This window comes from Tamandua tetradactyla, chromosome 4, assembly GCF_023851605.1.
Source record: "Tamandua tetradactyla isolate mTamTet1 chromosome 4, mTamTet1.pri, whole genome shotgun sequence".
NCBI classification, from domain to species: domain Eukaryota; kingdom Metazoa; phylum Chordata; class Mammalia; order Pilosa; family Myrmecophagidae; genus Tamandua; species Tamandua tetradactyla.
In genome coordinates, this window is record NC_135330.1 from 75,479,830 (window position 1) to 75,498,666 (window position 18,837).

Consider the following 18,837-nt stretch of genomic DNA (forward strand, 5'->3'; position numbering starts at 1 on the left):
CCACGGTGACTCAGCAGGCAGAGTTCTCACCTGCCATGCCGGAGACCCGGGTTCGTTTCCCAGTGCCTGCCTATGTTAAAAAAAAAAAAAAAATGGGTACTACAATGTGATTGAGAGACTCTACATATGGTTTTAGCATTTCAGAATGTTCTGTTCTTTTACAGGCAGATGCTATATAAATGCTATTTTATGTAGAAAATGCTTATAGTAAACAGCCAACTCTTTTGTTAATAGCTATCCATTTCCAGATATTTGGACTCTCCAGTTTGTAGACACTTCAAACCAAGCTTATGCCATTAATTATCAATGTGTACCAATTAGTAGATCATTTTGTAGAGTCCACTGAAAATTTTCAAATCTTGATAGTTTAATTCATTTTTTAAGCTACATAATGAAAATGGTTTACTAAAATGTTGAGTGAATGCAACCAGCAGATAGCACTGGTGGTTAAATGACAGAATGGATATACATTTCCTGCCACAGTGCCTTGCACATAAGAGGTACTCAATAAAATGAAAGCAATAATAATATAGCGAAACCATGATAATATTATTTTTATTAACTTAAACTAAAAATAGGCAAGGCTAGGAAAAGCATGAGTTCTCAATACTTTTGGCTTCCATTCTCCAGCTAAAGGTTAGACAGAACATAGAAATTGGCAACAATCCAAATATGGTAGAGTGGTGTGCTTTTTGCGCCCAAAGGAGAATTTGTGAGCTCAAGAGGGAAACTGAGGCAAAATGAATATAACTTTACATTAATCAATCCAAACTTTCAAAAGAATTTTTGATGGTCATTTTTAGCTTAACTAATTTCCTTTTTGAACTTAGCATATAAAAATATGAATGTAAAAATAATTATAAATATTTGCTTTAAATAGTCCTGGAAATGTGAGAATTTGGGAGGAAAATCCAAGAAAGAGAAAGCAAAGTATGTAATCACATGCATGCAGAGCCATCTGTCCCTTCAAAATCAGCAGATTAAATTTATCATTTCAAATAGTGATGCAGGTATTTTACTCCATTTGAAAACATAAATATGTCAGCATTCAAGGGTTAATATTTAAAACAGTTGGGACAGGTATGTAGAATGGAGAAAGCAAAATAATCTTGTAGCACTATGAAACTTGTTGTTCATGTTTCTCCTTTAAATAAAATAAACCTTATACCACATTTTTACTTCTCCTCCCTGTCACAAGGACTCAGGATACTTTTAATTAAATCCTACAGTCTTTTAAGGATATTGACTAACACTGAAAAATCAAGAGGAGCAAAGGAAGCCTCTTTAGAGCTGTAGAGTTTAAGAATCAGTTAAGCTGCGTGGGACCCTGAACAACTCTCATTATTAGCTTCAACAATAAGAACAAGCAAAACTGTTTTGCTTTTAGAATTCTCTTTTTATATATTCTCCAACTCTCATTATGAAATCACACATGGTTTGGGGCTCACAGAAGCCTCTCCAGTTAGAACATTCATTATCTTAGCCAAGACAGCCAAAGTTGAATCAAAGAACAGCCAGCATCCTGCCTCCGTCCAAGGCAAAGAATGAGGAGTGCTTTTGAGATTTCACGCCCATACATTTGTTTCTCATACCAACCCTTATCTCATACTCAGAGGCTGGCTCCACTGACAGAACACTCTAAAACCTCCTTCCACACCTCATATGTGTCAGGGGAAACTCTCGTATGGCAACTGATTTTTTCCACCTTTTTCTGAACCAAAGGTGAAGATGCAAATTTGGAATTTGATGTGAAAGTGAACTGCAAATATCAATTATACTCTTCTCTCTATCCCAATCTTTTCCTCTGGGAAGGCTTTCCTAACAGCCCACGTTGAGGTAAATGCTCTTTGTGCGTGCTCTAATAAACCTCGTAGTTCTGTATACACTAACTACGGTTTTACTCATGTGTCCCTCTTGCTAGACTGCAGATATCTCAAGGGGAAGATAAAGACATCATCTTTATCCTTGCTCTTACAGTCCCTGGTATACAGTAGGAGCCCACTTACCATTTGTTTAGTTGGGTTTTCATAGATTTGCTTGGCTCAAACTTCCTTTTTAATCAGTACTTCAAGTATGATGTTTTGGGAGGGGGCACCTACCATTTATCAGACAGTCTGTTACACAGTGGGGATACAAAGAGAGAAATAACTCTAGGTATTGAGAAGTTGCATTTTATAAGGAGATGAAGTTGATGTACATGTACGTATAAACCACAATTCCAAGGAAGCAACGAGGAAGAAAGGCTTCAAAGAGGTGATTCTTAAGCTGGGGCTTACTAAATGAGTAGAATTTTGCCATGCAATAGAGGAGGAAGTAATGTCTTTGGAAGCCTTAGATTTCAGTGAACATTGCAATATCTTTCTGTCTTACTCCAGGACTCAGAACTTACCTATCTTCCTTTGTAAACTGCCATGAAAATCTCAAACATGAATGAAAGCTGCTGAAGGGAAAAATACAACAGGAGCAAGACACTAGATAATCCCCTTCATTGCTCCATCCTCTGTTCACAGAGGAATTATAAGTGGAAAAAATAACAAGAAAATCTAACATAATGAGTAAGCACAATAAACTAATCGTACTTAAAAGCTCACTGTGTAGATAGCAAGATATAGTTTCTATGTCTTAGCAGACTCTACTCAAAAAATCATAAATACTCTGTTTACAAAATAATAAAAATAGGAAAAAATGTCTAAGTAAATGCACACAATAAACTATACAAATCCAACACATTTTATTTAATAATACCTCTTAGATTAGTGGTTAAAAAAATCACTGTGACATTTTTACCTACAAATTTGAAGAACTGACAAAATCTTTGAAGGTCTTTTAACATACGTGTCTACTAAATAATCTGTTCGATAACCAGTGCTCTTTTTCTTTCCTTTGGAATAGGAAAGTGGTTTAGAAAACAATTCCAGTAGGTTAATCTCACTGTGTGTGTATACCATAAATGTTTGCATTAAAATGACTAAAATAAACAGAGATGGCCTATTTCAATTGTGAGACCTGGAAACCACTGAGAGAAATAGATTATCTGACTCATTGATCTTGGGAATCCACAGTTTGAAAGAAAAAGTAGGCTATCCCATATCTTACACAGGGAAGGATTTGAGTAGGCAAAAATAGCATGTCTACATTCAAGCTGAGGTTGCAAGAAACTTCTCTTCCCCTCCAACTACAATTTCTACATGCAGACACTGTATGGGAAATACTTATAAATATTCACAATTGAGGGAACAATAATAAAATCAGGAGGATGGTTATTTCTGGTGAAAAGCAACCTTTTCAGTTGCTAGGTATGTGTCTTCATTTTATTAATCACATGCTCCTAAGTCGAACACAATCTTAGGGAGTTTTTGCAAGCTGCAGACATGCCAGGTTCTTAGACCACCAGCAGCAGAATAAAAATAGAAAATTCATAGGTTGTTTGTATTTATCTGGTTGCAAATAGTCGAACACTACACTGACCAAGTTGGCTGGAACAAACATCTTTTATTAACACACGTTTAACAGGATTTAAAATATTCATAGGAAATGTGCATTATTATTATTTGGCATCAGCACACTAGATTTTTAAAAATGCATGGAACTGGATATTGGTGGCACACTGATGTAAATGACAAATTATTTGAGAAAAAAATCTATTAAAATTCCTCACAGCCCTTTTCTCCATCTATGAGAAGTTGTCTTTGTACTCAAGCATTTTCTTCTCTGGCTAGAGCTCATTGCTTGACTAGGTCTTTATGATTTCAGCTGTGTCACAGGCTTGATGAAAATCAAACTAAAATCATGGCCACTGGAGACCTATTTTGGCATCAGGAAGTTTTGTGGCCATGACTGATGTAGAGAGGTGCCAGCTGATGACGTGAAATCCAAATGCAGGCATGGGGTGACTTCTCTGTTCCATTCAGTAAGCTGATATGTGGAAGTTCTACATTGGCAATTGCACTTAGGTGAGCAGGAGGTGCTGGCCAGGATCAAGGATGAAGTGCAATTCTGGTATAGAGCTGTCAGAGTGGGTGGTTTTATAAGCAACATTTTGAAGCTTTGACAGAAAAACTGCCTGTGCCCAATGCCAATCATTCCATCTTTGTCAACTCAATTGCACATCCTTTTAGAGATGGCATCTTTCTCCCCTGACACCCTAAATACAGAATACACTTTCACCGCATCTCAGGGATGAGATTTCCTGGTAACTTAACCTGGAAGGGCAATGGCCAACTTCTGGCTCTTTGCTAATACACAGGACTTGACAGTTTGCACACAATACATAGGAAGGAAGAATTCGTCAATTTGAGGAAAGGATTTAAAGAAAAATTACGGCTAGGTTTTTTTTGAGTTGAAACCTGCCACCACATAACCAAGGGTCACTAATTCTTATTTGAGGAAATAAAGGGTTAATACGATTCATCCGAATTATACAGACTCTAAAAATCACAGAGATGGCAATGGTTCTGTGCATGAAAATTCTAATTACTTACTTCCTAGTCTTCAGGACTTGTTTTATGGTATATTGAGATAGAAGGTTTGTTTCTCAACAAAGGATGCTGTGCTAATTGATAATTCACAATCGTTTAGACTTTATTTCCATGCTACTCTCCTGCCTATAGACAGGAAGTCATTGCTTCCATTCAAAAAGGCACTGTGGCCAGATTACTTCTGAGGAAATGTAACTATTGCCATTTCTCTGTGGGAATAGAACTAAAAACTGGACAATCTTGCTCTCTCTTACAACTGGCATCCTATGGAGCCACCAGCTCTGCAATGGGTTGAATAATCTTGTTTTTTCATTAATTTTTATTCAATGCCACCAAACACGGTGCTATATCTAAGTAGATTAAAAAATCTATCTTCAGTTATTTAAAAATGTTTTCTCAAAAATCTATTTTGAATGTGAACTCTCCATCCCATAAATCTGTGCAGTATACAGTTGGTGGCCACAGTAGCAGGGTCCCTAGAGTGTATGTAAAAGGAGTGCAGGGGTTTTGAGTGGTGCATTAAAGCTTCCTGGGCCTTGGGTGCTATTTACGCTATTATGCTGATAATTTACTACATGGTACCTTTGGGACCAAAACGACTGCATTTGCCTTTGTAAAGTGCTTAGTTTGCTCCCAGGGAATAATTAAAAACTAGAGAAATGGGTTAAATATTATATATTATTGTTCATAATGGAATTTACTTAAGTCAGGTAAGCTTTAAAGAGGGTAAACAGTTCTAATTCAGTCTCATTTGATGTCTTATTCACACCAAAATAATATAATTAAGGGTACTGTAGAAATAAAACAATCTATTTAGTATTGTTCCAAAAATCATGACTTTTGGTTAAGGTTCAGGTTCTGAAAGTTGCTCAGGTCCTCACTGGATATGGAACCAGCATGGCAATTGGCCAACAGAGAAACATCTTCAAAGAAGTCCCCAATTAAAATACTTGATAAGATTAACCCTAAAAGCCTCATTTTTCAAAGACATGGTGTGATGGTTGGGTTCTAGTGTCAACTTGGCCAAGTGATGATGCCCAGTTGTCTGGTCAGGCAAGCACTGACCTGACCATTGCTTCAAGGATGTTTCATGGCTGGTTGATCAACTAGAAGGCTGGGGTATTAAATCATCAGCCAGTTGACTGCATCTGTGGCTGATCACATCTGCAATCAACTAAGGTGTGTGCCCCACAATGAGTTAATACAATCAATTGAAGCCTTTTAAGGAAGAAAAGAAACTCACTGCTTCGTCAGCCAGTGAGCCTCTTCTGTGCAGTTTGTCCAGACCATTCACTGGAGCCACCAGCTTCACAGCTGGTCCTATGGATTTTTGGACTCTTCCATTTCCATGGTTGCATGAGACACTTTTATAAATCTCATATTTACAGATTTCTCCTGTTGGTTCTGTTTCTCTAGAGAACCCTGACTAACTCATACAGTATCTTCATTCTCTCTTTGTAGCCTGATTTAATTTTCAGCTTCTCATTAAAAAATTATACTTCCATATATATGCTTTTATAGAAGTAATTTGTATAAAATAAAATATCATAGCATGTATGTATTTTGCATATGTAACCTAGTAAGAACAATATGAAAATATAGTTTCTCAATGAAATATTAGAAAATTCTCATTTTTTGGTCAAATATGGTAATTCTAACCTACTGTTTGCAATACATGCAGAATTCTTATCAGATTAAAGCTACTCTAGAGAGTAGCTTTAAGACACAAGTAAAAGTACAATGGCCATATTTTTAGGAAAATGTATAAAGTTATTTTAAGGATCTTCATGAAGTAAGGTTCATATTTCACTTTGTTCTACCTGCCAACATTCCTTTAGGCAGAGAACACTATAACACTTGGTTACAGAGCAGAAGATGACAGTCTTTTTCTGGCAGGGTACCTTGAAGGATAGACCTTGAATGATAGAATAGGGCTGTATCATAAATTTATTGTGAATTTCTTCTTCCTTACTGTAGACCTAACTCTCCAACCCCACAGATCCTTCTTTCTCCCTCCCCTGCACCTTGAAAATATTATGCTGAAGGTCAAAGAAAGAGGGAGGCTCATTTCTCTGCTCTGGAAAAACTGAAGGCATTGAAGACTCCCTGATGTAGAGAACATTGGCCTGTGTATTGGTCAGTCCACTTACTGTCCTCTGCGGTCATGAATGGGACCCAAGAACTGTGTGTACTGCCAAATCCATTGGAGGCCACTAGCCGGAACTCATACTCTGTGTAGGGTTGGAGATCTCTCACTTCATAGTTTAACGATGCCGAAGGATTAGAAAACAACCTATATGGGAAAGACATGTTAATTAGGAAGTTTTAAGCATTGAAAGAAATTTTTAAAAAGTAAAATCTCATCGCAGAGAATTTTCAGAGAATGTCAGCATACATTAAGAACTGTAATTCTGTGCCGTTAAATGCTATCTCTTTTTAAATAAGTGCCCATCTGGCTGAGGGCTTGTAAGCTTGGGTTTATATGAGATGTAAATTCTGGTAGCATTGAGACTGCCACATAAAATTTGTAGAATAGATATTACAATTTTCAAGCCACAGTTAATATGGCATTTCGTTGGGTTTGGGTATATTCCCACTTTATACAGTACATGTGCTTGCAAAAGATAATATGAAGAACTCTTATTTTCGATGCTATATTTAAAAAAATTAGATATTTTTTAAAAATAAATAATTGTCTGCTGGGTTGTTTCCTTGTTTCTGGTTGTTTGAGCAAAAATAAACTCTATTTGTTGCCAATGAACTGAGCTATTCTTCCAAAATCAAGGTCGTGTAAATTAGGTCTACATTGGACAATCGAGTTAGCAGTTAGGAAAATGGACAAAATGGAATGCTCACTCTAGAAATCCACGGTTGGGGTGACCGGGCCTCATCTGGAGTTGGTATCTGGGAGAGCCGGGAGCATTGTTGCGAACTGGTGTAGACCAGACAACCTGAAGACTGGTTGGAGTGGCAGACGAACGCCTCGGAGGCAGCACGCCATCTGGAGCTGTCGAAAACACAGATGAATTAGAGCAGAGAAAACTGTGGAGAACATATGCTGGATGGAATCGAAATGCTCCATATACTGGAAAAACTGTTCCTCAGGTTCAACAACAATGTTAAACATGGTCCATTTAATTTAACATTTTCATTCCTGAACCACTGTACTTCCTTATTGTTCATTTCAACACAATTACATTAGTATTTCGGTCTTAAAAGCCAGCCCCCCAAATAGCAAGACAAATGAATGTGCGGCACCTTCCCACATGTCTTTCTGTTTCCCTAGTTGAAAACATGCAGGGAATTTACTGAAGCAAATACTGAAATCCATTTTTAATTTAACTCTTTGCTCAACAGACCAAGCAATCTAATATTGAAACAGTCCAGGTCATATATTCCTCCCACCTCTATCAGACATTGCCACTTAATCACATTACTACACGTAATACAACTGGCTGTTAATTAATTTATTGTTATTATTTTTTTAGGAAGGGAAGTTTGCTGGCATTGTGTTTTTCTGGAATGCTAATTCTACATAATTGGCTAAAAAGATCATGTACCAGCATTAATTCTCACTCAATGAACACATGAAAACTATATTGTTTTCCTCGTGTGTTTTATAGTCAGTTGCCCCTTCTCACACTGGCCCTGCTCATATTGAAATATATTTCAAGTTGGGGGCCTCCATGCTGCTGTTTGTCATCCACCTGATCTGTGGCAAATCTGTTCTGAATTCAGCATATCTGCTGCGGATATAATCTACCAGGGGAATGCATTTGAGCAGTTCTAGAGAACCTAATGGGAATGAGTGAAACTAAAGCTTATTCTACTAAACAAAATGGACAAGATGACCCTGGTTATCAAATGAACTTTTCCACCAAGTTTAACTTGAATGAATCTATAATATCAGTGTTTGTTCCAAAGCTCATCAGAAACTCAAAAGCACAGACTTTGGAATCAAACGATCTCTGTTGCTCAAGAAAAATCAGCTAATGACTCTGAGCCTATGTTTTCTCATCTCTAAAATGGGGATAATAACCTTTCCCTTGTAGGATTGTTGTGAAGAGTAGAGATAACATCATTAAAGGAACTTATTTTGGGTCATGATAATTATTAAGTCATTGTTAGATACTATTATTATTATTACTGTTATATTGGATTGATCTGAAATTCCTTTAAAATAAGATAATTTATGTATGACTGCAATGTAATTTAATAGGAATGTTCTAATCAGTCTAATATAAATTTTGAATGACCAAGAATTACTAGGGAACGTTGGTCAAGGAGAGGCAACCAAAGCAATGGAAACAAACTAAATTATCAGGGTTCGTTTTTACATAATCCCATGTAGTGTGTGATTTTTACATGTTCCATCAATTTGTTGAAAGAGTTTTCAGTTAATCAGTAGATCACTCATTTATTCAAAAGAAACATATTATGGAATATTGCTCTGTGAAAGAAAGTGTCCTGGGCATGGAGGGACAGAAGCGCTGAATACAAGAGGTGTGACTCTGCCCATAGGGAGACCACAATCCAGTGGAAGGGACGGGCTATAAACAAACAGATAGATAAGCTGATACCAGATGGCAGTAAGCGCTCTGGAGAAAAATAAAGCAGGGGAAGGGAAGAAAAAGTGACAAAGAAGTGTGCGACTCTAATTATTACATGAGCATTTAAATTATATAGGAAGATCATCAGGTGACTCTTGACATCAGGTGACTCTTGAGTGGAGACCTGAATGAGGTGAGGGAGGCAGTCATGAGAACCTCTGGAGGAAGAGCAAACAGTGCTGCCCAAGACAGCAGCAAGTGCAGAGGCAGTGAGGGGACGAAAGGGTGCTGGCCATGTTTAGGGATGGCAGAAAGGCCAGTCTGGCTGAGCAGACTGAGTAAGGAGGAGACAAAGCAAGAGGTTGGAGGGAAAGGCGGGCCCAGATCATGAGGGAGCCCCAGAAGTCATAGTAAAGACTTTGGATTTCATTCTGTGTAGGGTTGGGAGACATTGCAAGTTCTGGTTCTAGACTTACAAAGACCACTCTGTGCTACGAGGAGCAAGAGTGGAAGGAGGGACATCTGTTGTAGCCATCCAGAGGAAAGAATACAGTTGCTTAGATTAAAACGACAGCAGTTGAGGTGGTGATTTTTTTTTTTTTCCTTCAGATGAGCATGGAATTTACTGATAATAGAAGAGAGTCAAAGGTGGGGCCAAGGATTTTGGCCCAAACTCTGGATATCTCACTAATAAGATAAGGAACACTGAAGGGATGAATGTTTTCTTCATGTGCCATGTTACATTTAAGAAATATATTACACACAGTAGTGGAGATATTAAGGAAGCAGTTAAAGATGAGTCTGAAAATGAGTTTTGGTTCAATGTATACATGGTATTTAAAGGCTGAGACTTAATGAAATAACCTAGGGAGTGAGTGTAGATAGAGAAGAAAAGAGGTCTGAGCTATGGGATCTACCAAAATTTAGAGGTTACAGCAAAGGACACTGAGGGGTGATCAGTGAGGCAGAAGAACAACTAAGAGAAGGCAAATAAAGAAAGTGTATCAGAAAGGAAGGACTATGATCAACTATGCTGACTGCTGCAGAGAATACAAGTGAGAAGACGACTGAGAGTTAAACTTTGCATTTGGCCAAGTAGCGATTTGGTGACTTTGCTACGGACAGGTCCAGGGCAGTGGTGGGCGTGGCACTCTGATTAGAGAAAATGGAGAAGAGAAGGAAAAGAGACTGAGTGGATGTAGTCAACACAGACAACTCTTTTGAGCAATTTTGTTCTAATGGGAAGTAGAAAATGGGACAGCTACAGAAAAGCCCACAGTATCTAAGCTAGGTTTTCTTCAATTACAAAAAGGGGACATTGCAGTGTATTTGCAGTTAGTGGGATGGTCCAGTAGAGAGTGAGGGAAATTATAATATAGAAGGAAAATACCCACCAGAGCCAAGGCCCTGTCTGGGAGAGAGAGAGGAGAGCCCGTGCACGGGGAGTGCTTGAATAGAGGAGAGGCAGTTCACCCATTGTGCAGAAAAGACTGGATGTCCAGATGCAGGGAGGTAAGCAGATGAGAGGATAGGAAGATGCAGAGACCATTTCTGATGGCTTCCATTTTCTCAGTGAGCAAAGTAAAAGAAAAGGCCAGAGTGTGAGGATGAACTGGATGCCTGAAGAGAGAGGAACTGTTATGAAACAATTCTCTCAGTTAGTAGAAGAGGGACATGACTGGGAAATTAAATAATAGTGCTGTGCACGGCCACTACTGCCAACACTTAACTATAAATCTCTGCTTTTTAGGACATTCCTTACTAAAGAGTATTTACCAATTTTTTTTCTGTAAACACAGCTTTTAACAGTGATAATTTTTTAAATATATGTTCTTCAATTGAGTTATAAGAAATGCACACACACACAAAAAGCACAGAAAAGGCAGGGGTAAAAATTAAAGTACAGATGGCATATAATGTAAAACATATAAAACTGTGTCCTTTTCTTGATTGGGGGGGTCTAATTTACCTGTGTCAAGGAGTATAATGTCATTGACAATTCAAATTCTGAGAGAAAACCAGTTCTGAGAATTCATCGACATGGGAAAAAACAGTCTTAATAAATATGCAAAAATCCCTTCATGTGTTAAAAACTGTATTACTGTGCTATTAAGAACAGGAGCCTCCAAAAGTAGACTCAAAATAAGAATACAACATGATGGATTCTCTTCTGAGTGATAATTTTAAAACCGTGCTCCCTTAAAGTGGTTGCACTTTGATTATTGAAAATTGCAAAATATTTCTAGAATGATGTTCTTAAATTATTCGCATAGATGTACTCATTCGGTATACTTTCAGGAACACAGAATTCTGGAAACCTTTCTTTCCCCTCTGTTTAACCCCTTTTATCCTAGACCTATTCCTCAGAGGCTCCTTAACACCAAAGCAATAACTGGGAGCCAGCTATAATTCCACCCCTGGTTTCTTAACAGAAGAGCCGTGTATCTATCAGCTTGATATATTGTCTCCAAGATGCTATGTTGCTCAAAAAGCTTCTCTCAAGTTTAATATGACCCTCATGGGGCAAGCACTCCACAGACAACCTCCTGAATCAACACATCTTGTCCAGTAAATACTAATTCTACATGGCAACTGGATAAAACAGCTTCCCCAATCTATAAATTCAAAGGAAGGAAGTATTTAATAAAATTTCAAATTTAACTTTCTTTCTATGGCTAAATTAATACAAAACATTAGGCAATAAATTAAATCACAGATGGGACTAGTCTAGATAGCGTAATTTTTTGAATATATGATTCTATTAAACTTTTAAATGATGTGCACTTGTGGACTCTTCTCTATTTAAAAAAAAGCAAAGACAAACAAAAAATGATTTACACCTGCCCCAAACCTTTGCTCGGTAAAGATTTATAGAACTCTGGGGGTGAGCTCTAAGAAGCAAGCATAGAGAGCTTTTTTTTTCCATGTGATAAAAAGTTGGTGGCTTGTAGAGGCCAGAAGAGGAAAGTTATGGGGAGAAAATAAATTAAATACGCCCCATATGTCCCGGTTTCTTTGTCCAGGACAGCTCCCACAATTGCTATTATTGCACTGTGTTGTGTCTGTGTGTATGTGAACATGCACACGTTTCAAAATAGTGAAACCAAATGCTGCATTGAAATATAAAAGAAGTCTATAATATTTTGCACTAAATCTAACCATCTAATAAAAAATATGGAACACCACCCGGTACAAGGTTCTTTGCTGGGAGTGAGAAATAGGCAGGATAGGTATAAAGGGACATGAGACTTTGTACTTTGTATTTACTAGAAAGAAGGTGTGATTCAAACAACTATATACAAAATGTGTGCACAGCCTAAGAGGACTAAGTGTATTGGGGATTTTAGGAGATACAAACTCTCAGCCAGGGATGTATTGAGTCTGGCTTTTCAGAAGACCATTTTGTTAAGAGGCACTATCATGAGGGCAGTGCCAGAGGAATTAATCTGGGTTCATCATGTTCTCAGCCTAATTCTAGTGCCTACTTTCCCATCAGCTCTCCTTTTGCTCATTGCATCCAGATGTGATGCTTCCTCCTGAGTTCACTTGGGATCTCACTCCAGCCCATCCCAAATTTCCTCCTCACTTGAGAGATTAGATTTTTGGCATCCTTGTCAGGTTTCTCTTTTAAGCATAAGGGAAACTGTAGCCTTTTACCTATGTGCTCCTTATAGAATAGCTCAGTACTGGGAACATACTCAACGTTTTTTGGATTGTACATTTCCCTATCATTTTTCAAAATAGCAATGTATGGGCAAGGATTTTAAATTCTCATTTCCAGAATGGAAAATTAAATTTCAGACACATATATTGAGTCACTGAGTCTGAACAAATTGATAACAGAAGGCAAGACTTGATTTCCAGTCACTAAACCATATGCCATTAAAAAAGATATTAATTATGAGGAATATACAGATGTGCAAACAAATGGACAGTCAACCTTGAGCACAAGGATGCACAAACACAGCAGCATTAAACAGTAACAAGTAGGTTAAAATAGACTCAGTGTTTCCAAAATCATCCCTCGTACTAGCTAACTTTCTGAACACATACTATAAACTATGTTCTTTAATATAATTATTTCTAATCCTCAGAATTACACTACAAACGGTAGTGTGATCTCTCTGTAATAGAGATAAAGAATGTGAGGCTCAGAGAAGTTAGATATTTCATCCAAAGTCAGGAAACTACTGAAGATTCAAACTAGGGCTATTTCTGTTCAAAGACAGCGCACTTAATTCTATATCATGAAACAACCTGTCACAGCGAGCCATTTATAATGCAGAATATATATTTATTTTGCTAAATAAATACAAAAGCAAATCACTTGCAATATTGAATGAATTAGATTCAGAAAAGGTTGGACTTATTTTCCAAGTCAGTTTTTAAAATGTATCCTCATCTTATTTCTTGATCACAGCAGGGACTATCATATCTTCCTCATCTTATTTGTTATAGCAAGGACTCTATCTCCTTATCACACCACAAAACCTCACATAGAATTAGTAGGGAGAATTTGTTAGTTCTAAGGGATTAGTCAGAACTGCCACCTGCAATTCAATAAAATGCAAAATGGAGAAGTCTTCATCTTAAGAGAAGAGTATTTTTTAAAATTAAATGTTAGTGTGGATACATCACGGGATTGATTAGTTATTGTAGAGTATCTTAACTTTGGAAGGCAGACAGCTTAAAAGGCACCAGCATTAACCTTCCCAAAATAAAAGATCATTGCCTAAAGCAACCCAGACAGGCAACCTTGGGCCTCTGCTTGTTTATTACCAGCAATAGGAAAATAGTCGTTTTGTAAATTGCCCTTGACATTATTGGTCAAATGTCGGAAATGTTGGTCAAATGCTGGAAAACATTTCCTGATGTACACCTAAAAACTGAATCACTTCTACAAAATTTAGGGTGCACAAAATATTTTATCCTCATTGGGACCTTCTGAGAGCGAGATTGGATACCTTAAAAATTAATAGGCGTTAATGGACCTGCAGAAGCCATAACCTGGGAATATCTTAGGCAAGGGGTACACATGGTTAGCCATGCTAACAACACTGCATTCCTCAGTACCTTCTCTGAGTCATGCTACAAACTTCTACCACTCATGGGGCACAGCTTCAGGTACGGTTAACAGTTAGTTGTCCTCTACTACATTTCTGCATTTCTGTTCCCTCTCACTAGTTTCCACAAAATATGATTTCTCAACCATCATCTGGCCTTAAATGATGTGCTCCAGTTTTAAAATACGATGCCATACATCTAAACTCAGCATTCCTTGGGTGACCTGGCCAGAGCGGACGCACAGGGAGACTGACTCATCTCTTCAGCGAATGCAGCTGAAACCTCACCAAGCATCTACATTTTGGCTTGCTCATACTGGAGCTTGTCAAGTTCATTCAGACCGGCAATGCAGTCGGTTCAAAAATGGTCATTTGGAAAAGTAAAAATGCCAGACATTACTTTTCAGTGCGTTAATAAAGTCTTAAAGGAGTATTACTATAGAAGGAAAGTGATTAAGGAGATACATAGCCCCTGCAACATCCAGCACAGTGCTTTGGCTAATAAAAAGGATGGAAGGATGAGTGAATAGATGGATGAATGGATGGATGTTTCGGTCAGGATAAAGATCTGCAGGAAAAAAAACTCACCTTTTGCTAAATTTCCACCGTCTTCCTAATAACTGTAAAGATTCAGACCATATATCCCATTTACAAATAAAGACTCAATTATTTGAAAATGAATTTTTTTTCTAGCATAAGTGAGATGATTTCTTTGGAGAATACTAGCATACTGATATCAAACTAAATATGAAATATTACTTTGCAATGCATACACTTCATCATTTCTTTCTTTATTTTTTTCTTGCCTCTCTACCCAGGCCCCTCCAGGGTGGAAAGAGGACTTCCAGGGGGCGCTTGTCCCCTCCGCTGCCCCTCGTTTTGGTCCTGGGGCTGCGAGCTGGGTGGGGCTCGTTCTCCCCTTACGTGGCACTCGTTGGGCCAAGCTTCAGGTTTTTCTAAATTGATCCAAGACATCAGCAGCTTCCCTGCCCTACCCAAGAGTCCGGCGGAGCTGACAAGATACGGGAATTATTCCCATTTTACAGCAAGACAAGTGAGGCCTTGAGAGAGGGCGCCGGGTCCCACCCCTACCTGAGCCATCCAGTCCGGGGCGCTGGGGGCGCTGCCCTCCCAATGACCAAACGGCAGTGTCGGCTCCGCGGGGGGCGGCCGGGGCCCCTGGAGGGCCACGGGGCGGGGCGACGGCTGTCGGGGGGCAGGGAGGGCCCGCCAGTCCCCTCCGCGGGGACCCCTGAGCCGCACCGGTGCAGGGGGTCTGCTTCTCTGCCGAGGGAGCCGGGTCTGCCCGAGGGTCCGAGACCCTCTCCGGGCGCGGGTGCGGGTGCAGTGCGGAGGCGGGCCCAGCCCCGGCTTGTGGATGGGTCCTCGGCCGCTCTCCCCACCCATAGCCCGCGGGCGGGGGAACACCAGCCCGAGGGTGCTCCCGGGAGGAATGCAGTCGGGGCCTTTATTTCTTTCTTTAAATGTTCCTGTCTCACAGATGTGACAACTGAGGTCCGGAGAGGCTAAGTAACGTATTTAAAGTCTCCTGACTAGTAAATGACAAACTATGGTTGCAAACAAGGCAGTTCATTCATCAGCACGGAGTTAAATTAAAATTGATTCTAGCCATTGCTTTTTCCCACAACAGAGCAAAGCAACTGTGATGTAAACAGAGCATTTAAAGTTTTGAGAGTTGGGTATGGTTTATTAAATAAATATCAAACGAATGCTAGAACCCATATTCTGAAGTATGTACTTTTCTAATTACAAAAATAATATAAGTTCATGATGGAAAAATTTTACATTGCCAAAAAGTGAAGGAAAAAAAAGAAAAAAATAAATAAATTACCAAAAAATGAAGAATGTTGTTCAAAATGACACTGCTCAGGGATAACCATTGCTATGACTAACCTCAAAACTTATATATATATATTTTGTTTACAATAGCTGATAATTCCCCGTGCCATTAAATACATACATATATGTATGTATGTATATTTAACAGCAGGGACAGAGTGAAAGTAACGTTGAGAGAAAAGTCACAGAAAGCAGCCAGAAGCCAAACGAAACCCGGAGGAGAAAGGAGACATCACCATGAGATTGTCATGTGACAGAAAAGCCACGGAACTGCAGCCAGCCAGAAGATACTAACCCCAGGAGGAAGCAAGGCTTCTAGCCTCTGAAATCACGGGCCAATAAATTCCTGGGTTGTTAAGGCAACACATTTTATGATATATACTTTAGCAGGTACGAAACTAAAAACAGTTTTTGATACTGGAAAGTGGAGTGCTGCGATGACAAATAATTAAAATGTGGAAACAGTTTTGGAACTGGATGGATAATGGGGAGAGACTGGAAGGATTGCTGCTGGGGGGAGATTATTGTTCCCCATTGTTCGAGGATGGCATTGCCGCCTCAGTGCTTGGAAATGGTGGGGCTTGTGCCCCGGTATTCTCGGAGACCCTGGTCACTCTTTTGCTGTTTGGAGAGGGTGAGGCCTTCACACGGCCGAGGGAGAGAACGGACACTGTGCGTGCATTTGGAAAGTCTGGGGCTGCTCCTCCATCAGGCCCAGAGGACAAGACATGGGTCCATCGATGACTCTGACTTTGAACTCTAATGGAGTTTGCCCTCCTGGGTTTCAGACTTGTTTGGGATCTGTGACTCCTATGACCCTTTCAGTTTCTCACTTCTGGAACGGGGTTTTGTCCCAGGACTGTCTCTCCATTGTATATGGAAGACAGATAACCTGTCTTCTGGTTTCACACGTTCACAGACAGGAATTTTACACGAGGACGGACACATGACTGATTTGGATGAGCCTTTGTACTTAGTGTTTGTCCCGACCCGCAGGACAGTCAACGGGGTCCGCCACCTGCTGAGGGAAGAATGGCTATGGGACAGAGAGACGCAAGAAGGACAGCAAGACAGGATTCTGATCAAGCTGCAAATTTTATTAAGCAAACCGGGTGTATATATACCGACTTGGGGAGGGAAGTAGGGTTTGTGGAGCATTATGATAGGAGGGAGTTCGCGCCGGCGGGAAGGGTTGGTTAGATGATTGGTGGCACTTGTTGCCAGGGGAAAAGAGCAGAACAGACTCTTGGCGGGAACCTATTTCCGTGAAGAACCTTGTTGTAATATGTAGGTGCTATTGCATCAGCCGGGGTGGCCATGTTGGCTTAATCACCATCTTAGGTTAGCCTCTGGTCCCCAACAAGTGTTGTCCCTGAAATGACTTCAGGCTTTGGGGATGTTGTGGACTGTGATGCTAAACCAATGGCTTACAAAATCATTGCTTGTGATATTTTTGTAGAGGTAGAACATTCATTCAAGAAAGACGATATTGATGGATATAGAATGACATCCTCTTCCATTATTATAAATAAAACTGATGAATGCATCTTTAGGTGCGCTTTTTCAAATTGCTGGGTCAATAAGGATGAGCATTGTTGAAGGTTCAAGTATAGGTTGACAAACTACTTTTCAGAAAGTTGAATTTATACTCCATTAGTAAAGTATGACTGACGGGCCTGTTTCCCGGTAATCTCACCAAAATGTGTATGATATATGAATGTATCATTGTGTTTCTATGTACCTGTAATATATATAATAATGCAACTGTGCCAATAGATAAATTAGTAAATATTTATGTTATATATAAGTATATATAACCTAATTACATATAGTATATGTAAAGCATATGTATATAACATATAATTTTATTAATTCAGCAAATATTTTAAAGGCATCTACTATATGCCAGACATTGTTCTATGATCTGGGAAAACAGAAATGAATGAATTAGCTCATTCATTAACTATAGTTTATGTACAAATATAAAAATGTTCTTTTATCAGTTGTATGTACCACATGAATGCGAGGTAATATTAACCATAGTCCATAGTTTACATTAAGGTTCACTGTGTTTTAGAGTCCTATGCAATTTTAAAAATTCTAATAACATACATACAACCTAAAATTTCCCTTTCTACCACGTTCATGTATATAATTTGGTGGTGTCAATTATATTCACAATGTGTGATAATATTACCACCATCATTACTAAAACTTTTAACACCCCAGACAGAAATTATATACCAATTAAACATTACCTCTCCATCCGCTACCCTGACCCCAGCCCTTTTAACATGTATTCTATTTTCTGACCCTATGAATGTGCTTTTTTCTAATTATTTCATATCACTGAGATTGTACAATATGTGTCCCTTTCTGTCTGTATTATTTCACTGAACATTACATCCTCAAGGTTCATCCCATCTTCTTGGTTGCATCAGACTTCATTCTTTTTTGTGGCTGAATAATATTCCATTGTATGTATATAAACCATATTTTGTTTATCTATTCGTTGATTAATGTATATTTGGGTTGCTTCCGTCTTTTGGCAATTGTGAGTAATGCCACTGTGAACACTGGTGTGCAAATATCTGTTTGAGCCCCTGCTTTCAATTTTTTGGAGCTATAAACCTAGAACTGATATTGCCAGATTATATGGTAATTCTATGCTTATGTTTCTGAGAAACTGCCAAACTGTCTTCCTCAGCAGCTGCACCATTTTACATCCCCAACAACAAGGAATGAGTGTTCTTATTTGTCCACATCATCTCCAACATTTAAAATTTTTCATTTATTTATTTATTTTTAAACATGGTCAGATGCCGGGAATTGAACCTGGGTCTCTGGCATGGCAGGTGAGAATTCTGCCACTGAGCTACCATTGCA

The 18,837-nt window shown here is 38.9% G+C and overlaps 1 protein-coding gene across 1 annotated transcript in view; it reads right to left on the reverse strand.

Moving 5' to 3' along the window:
- Window positions 1–18,837, reverse strand: part of USH2A (usherin) — an 844,952-nt gene that overhangs the window by 262,485 nt on the left and 563,630 nt on the right. Inside the window, exons 39-40 of the mRNA XM_077157816.1 lie at window positions 7,335–7,485; window positions 6,629–6,771 (exon numbers count right to left, since the gene is read on the reverse strand). Of these exons, the coding sequence (XP_077013931.1) occupies window positions 6,629–6,771; window positions 7,335–7,485 (294 nt within the window). The remainder of the gene's footprint in view (window positions 1–6,628; window positions 6,772–7,334; window positions 7,486–18,837) is intronic.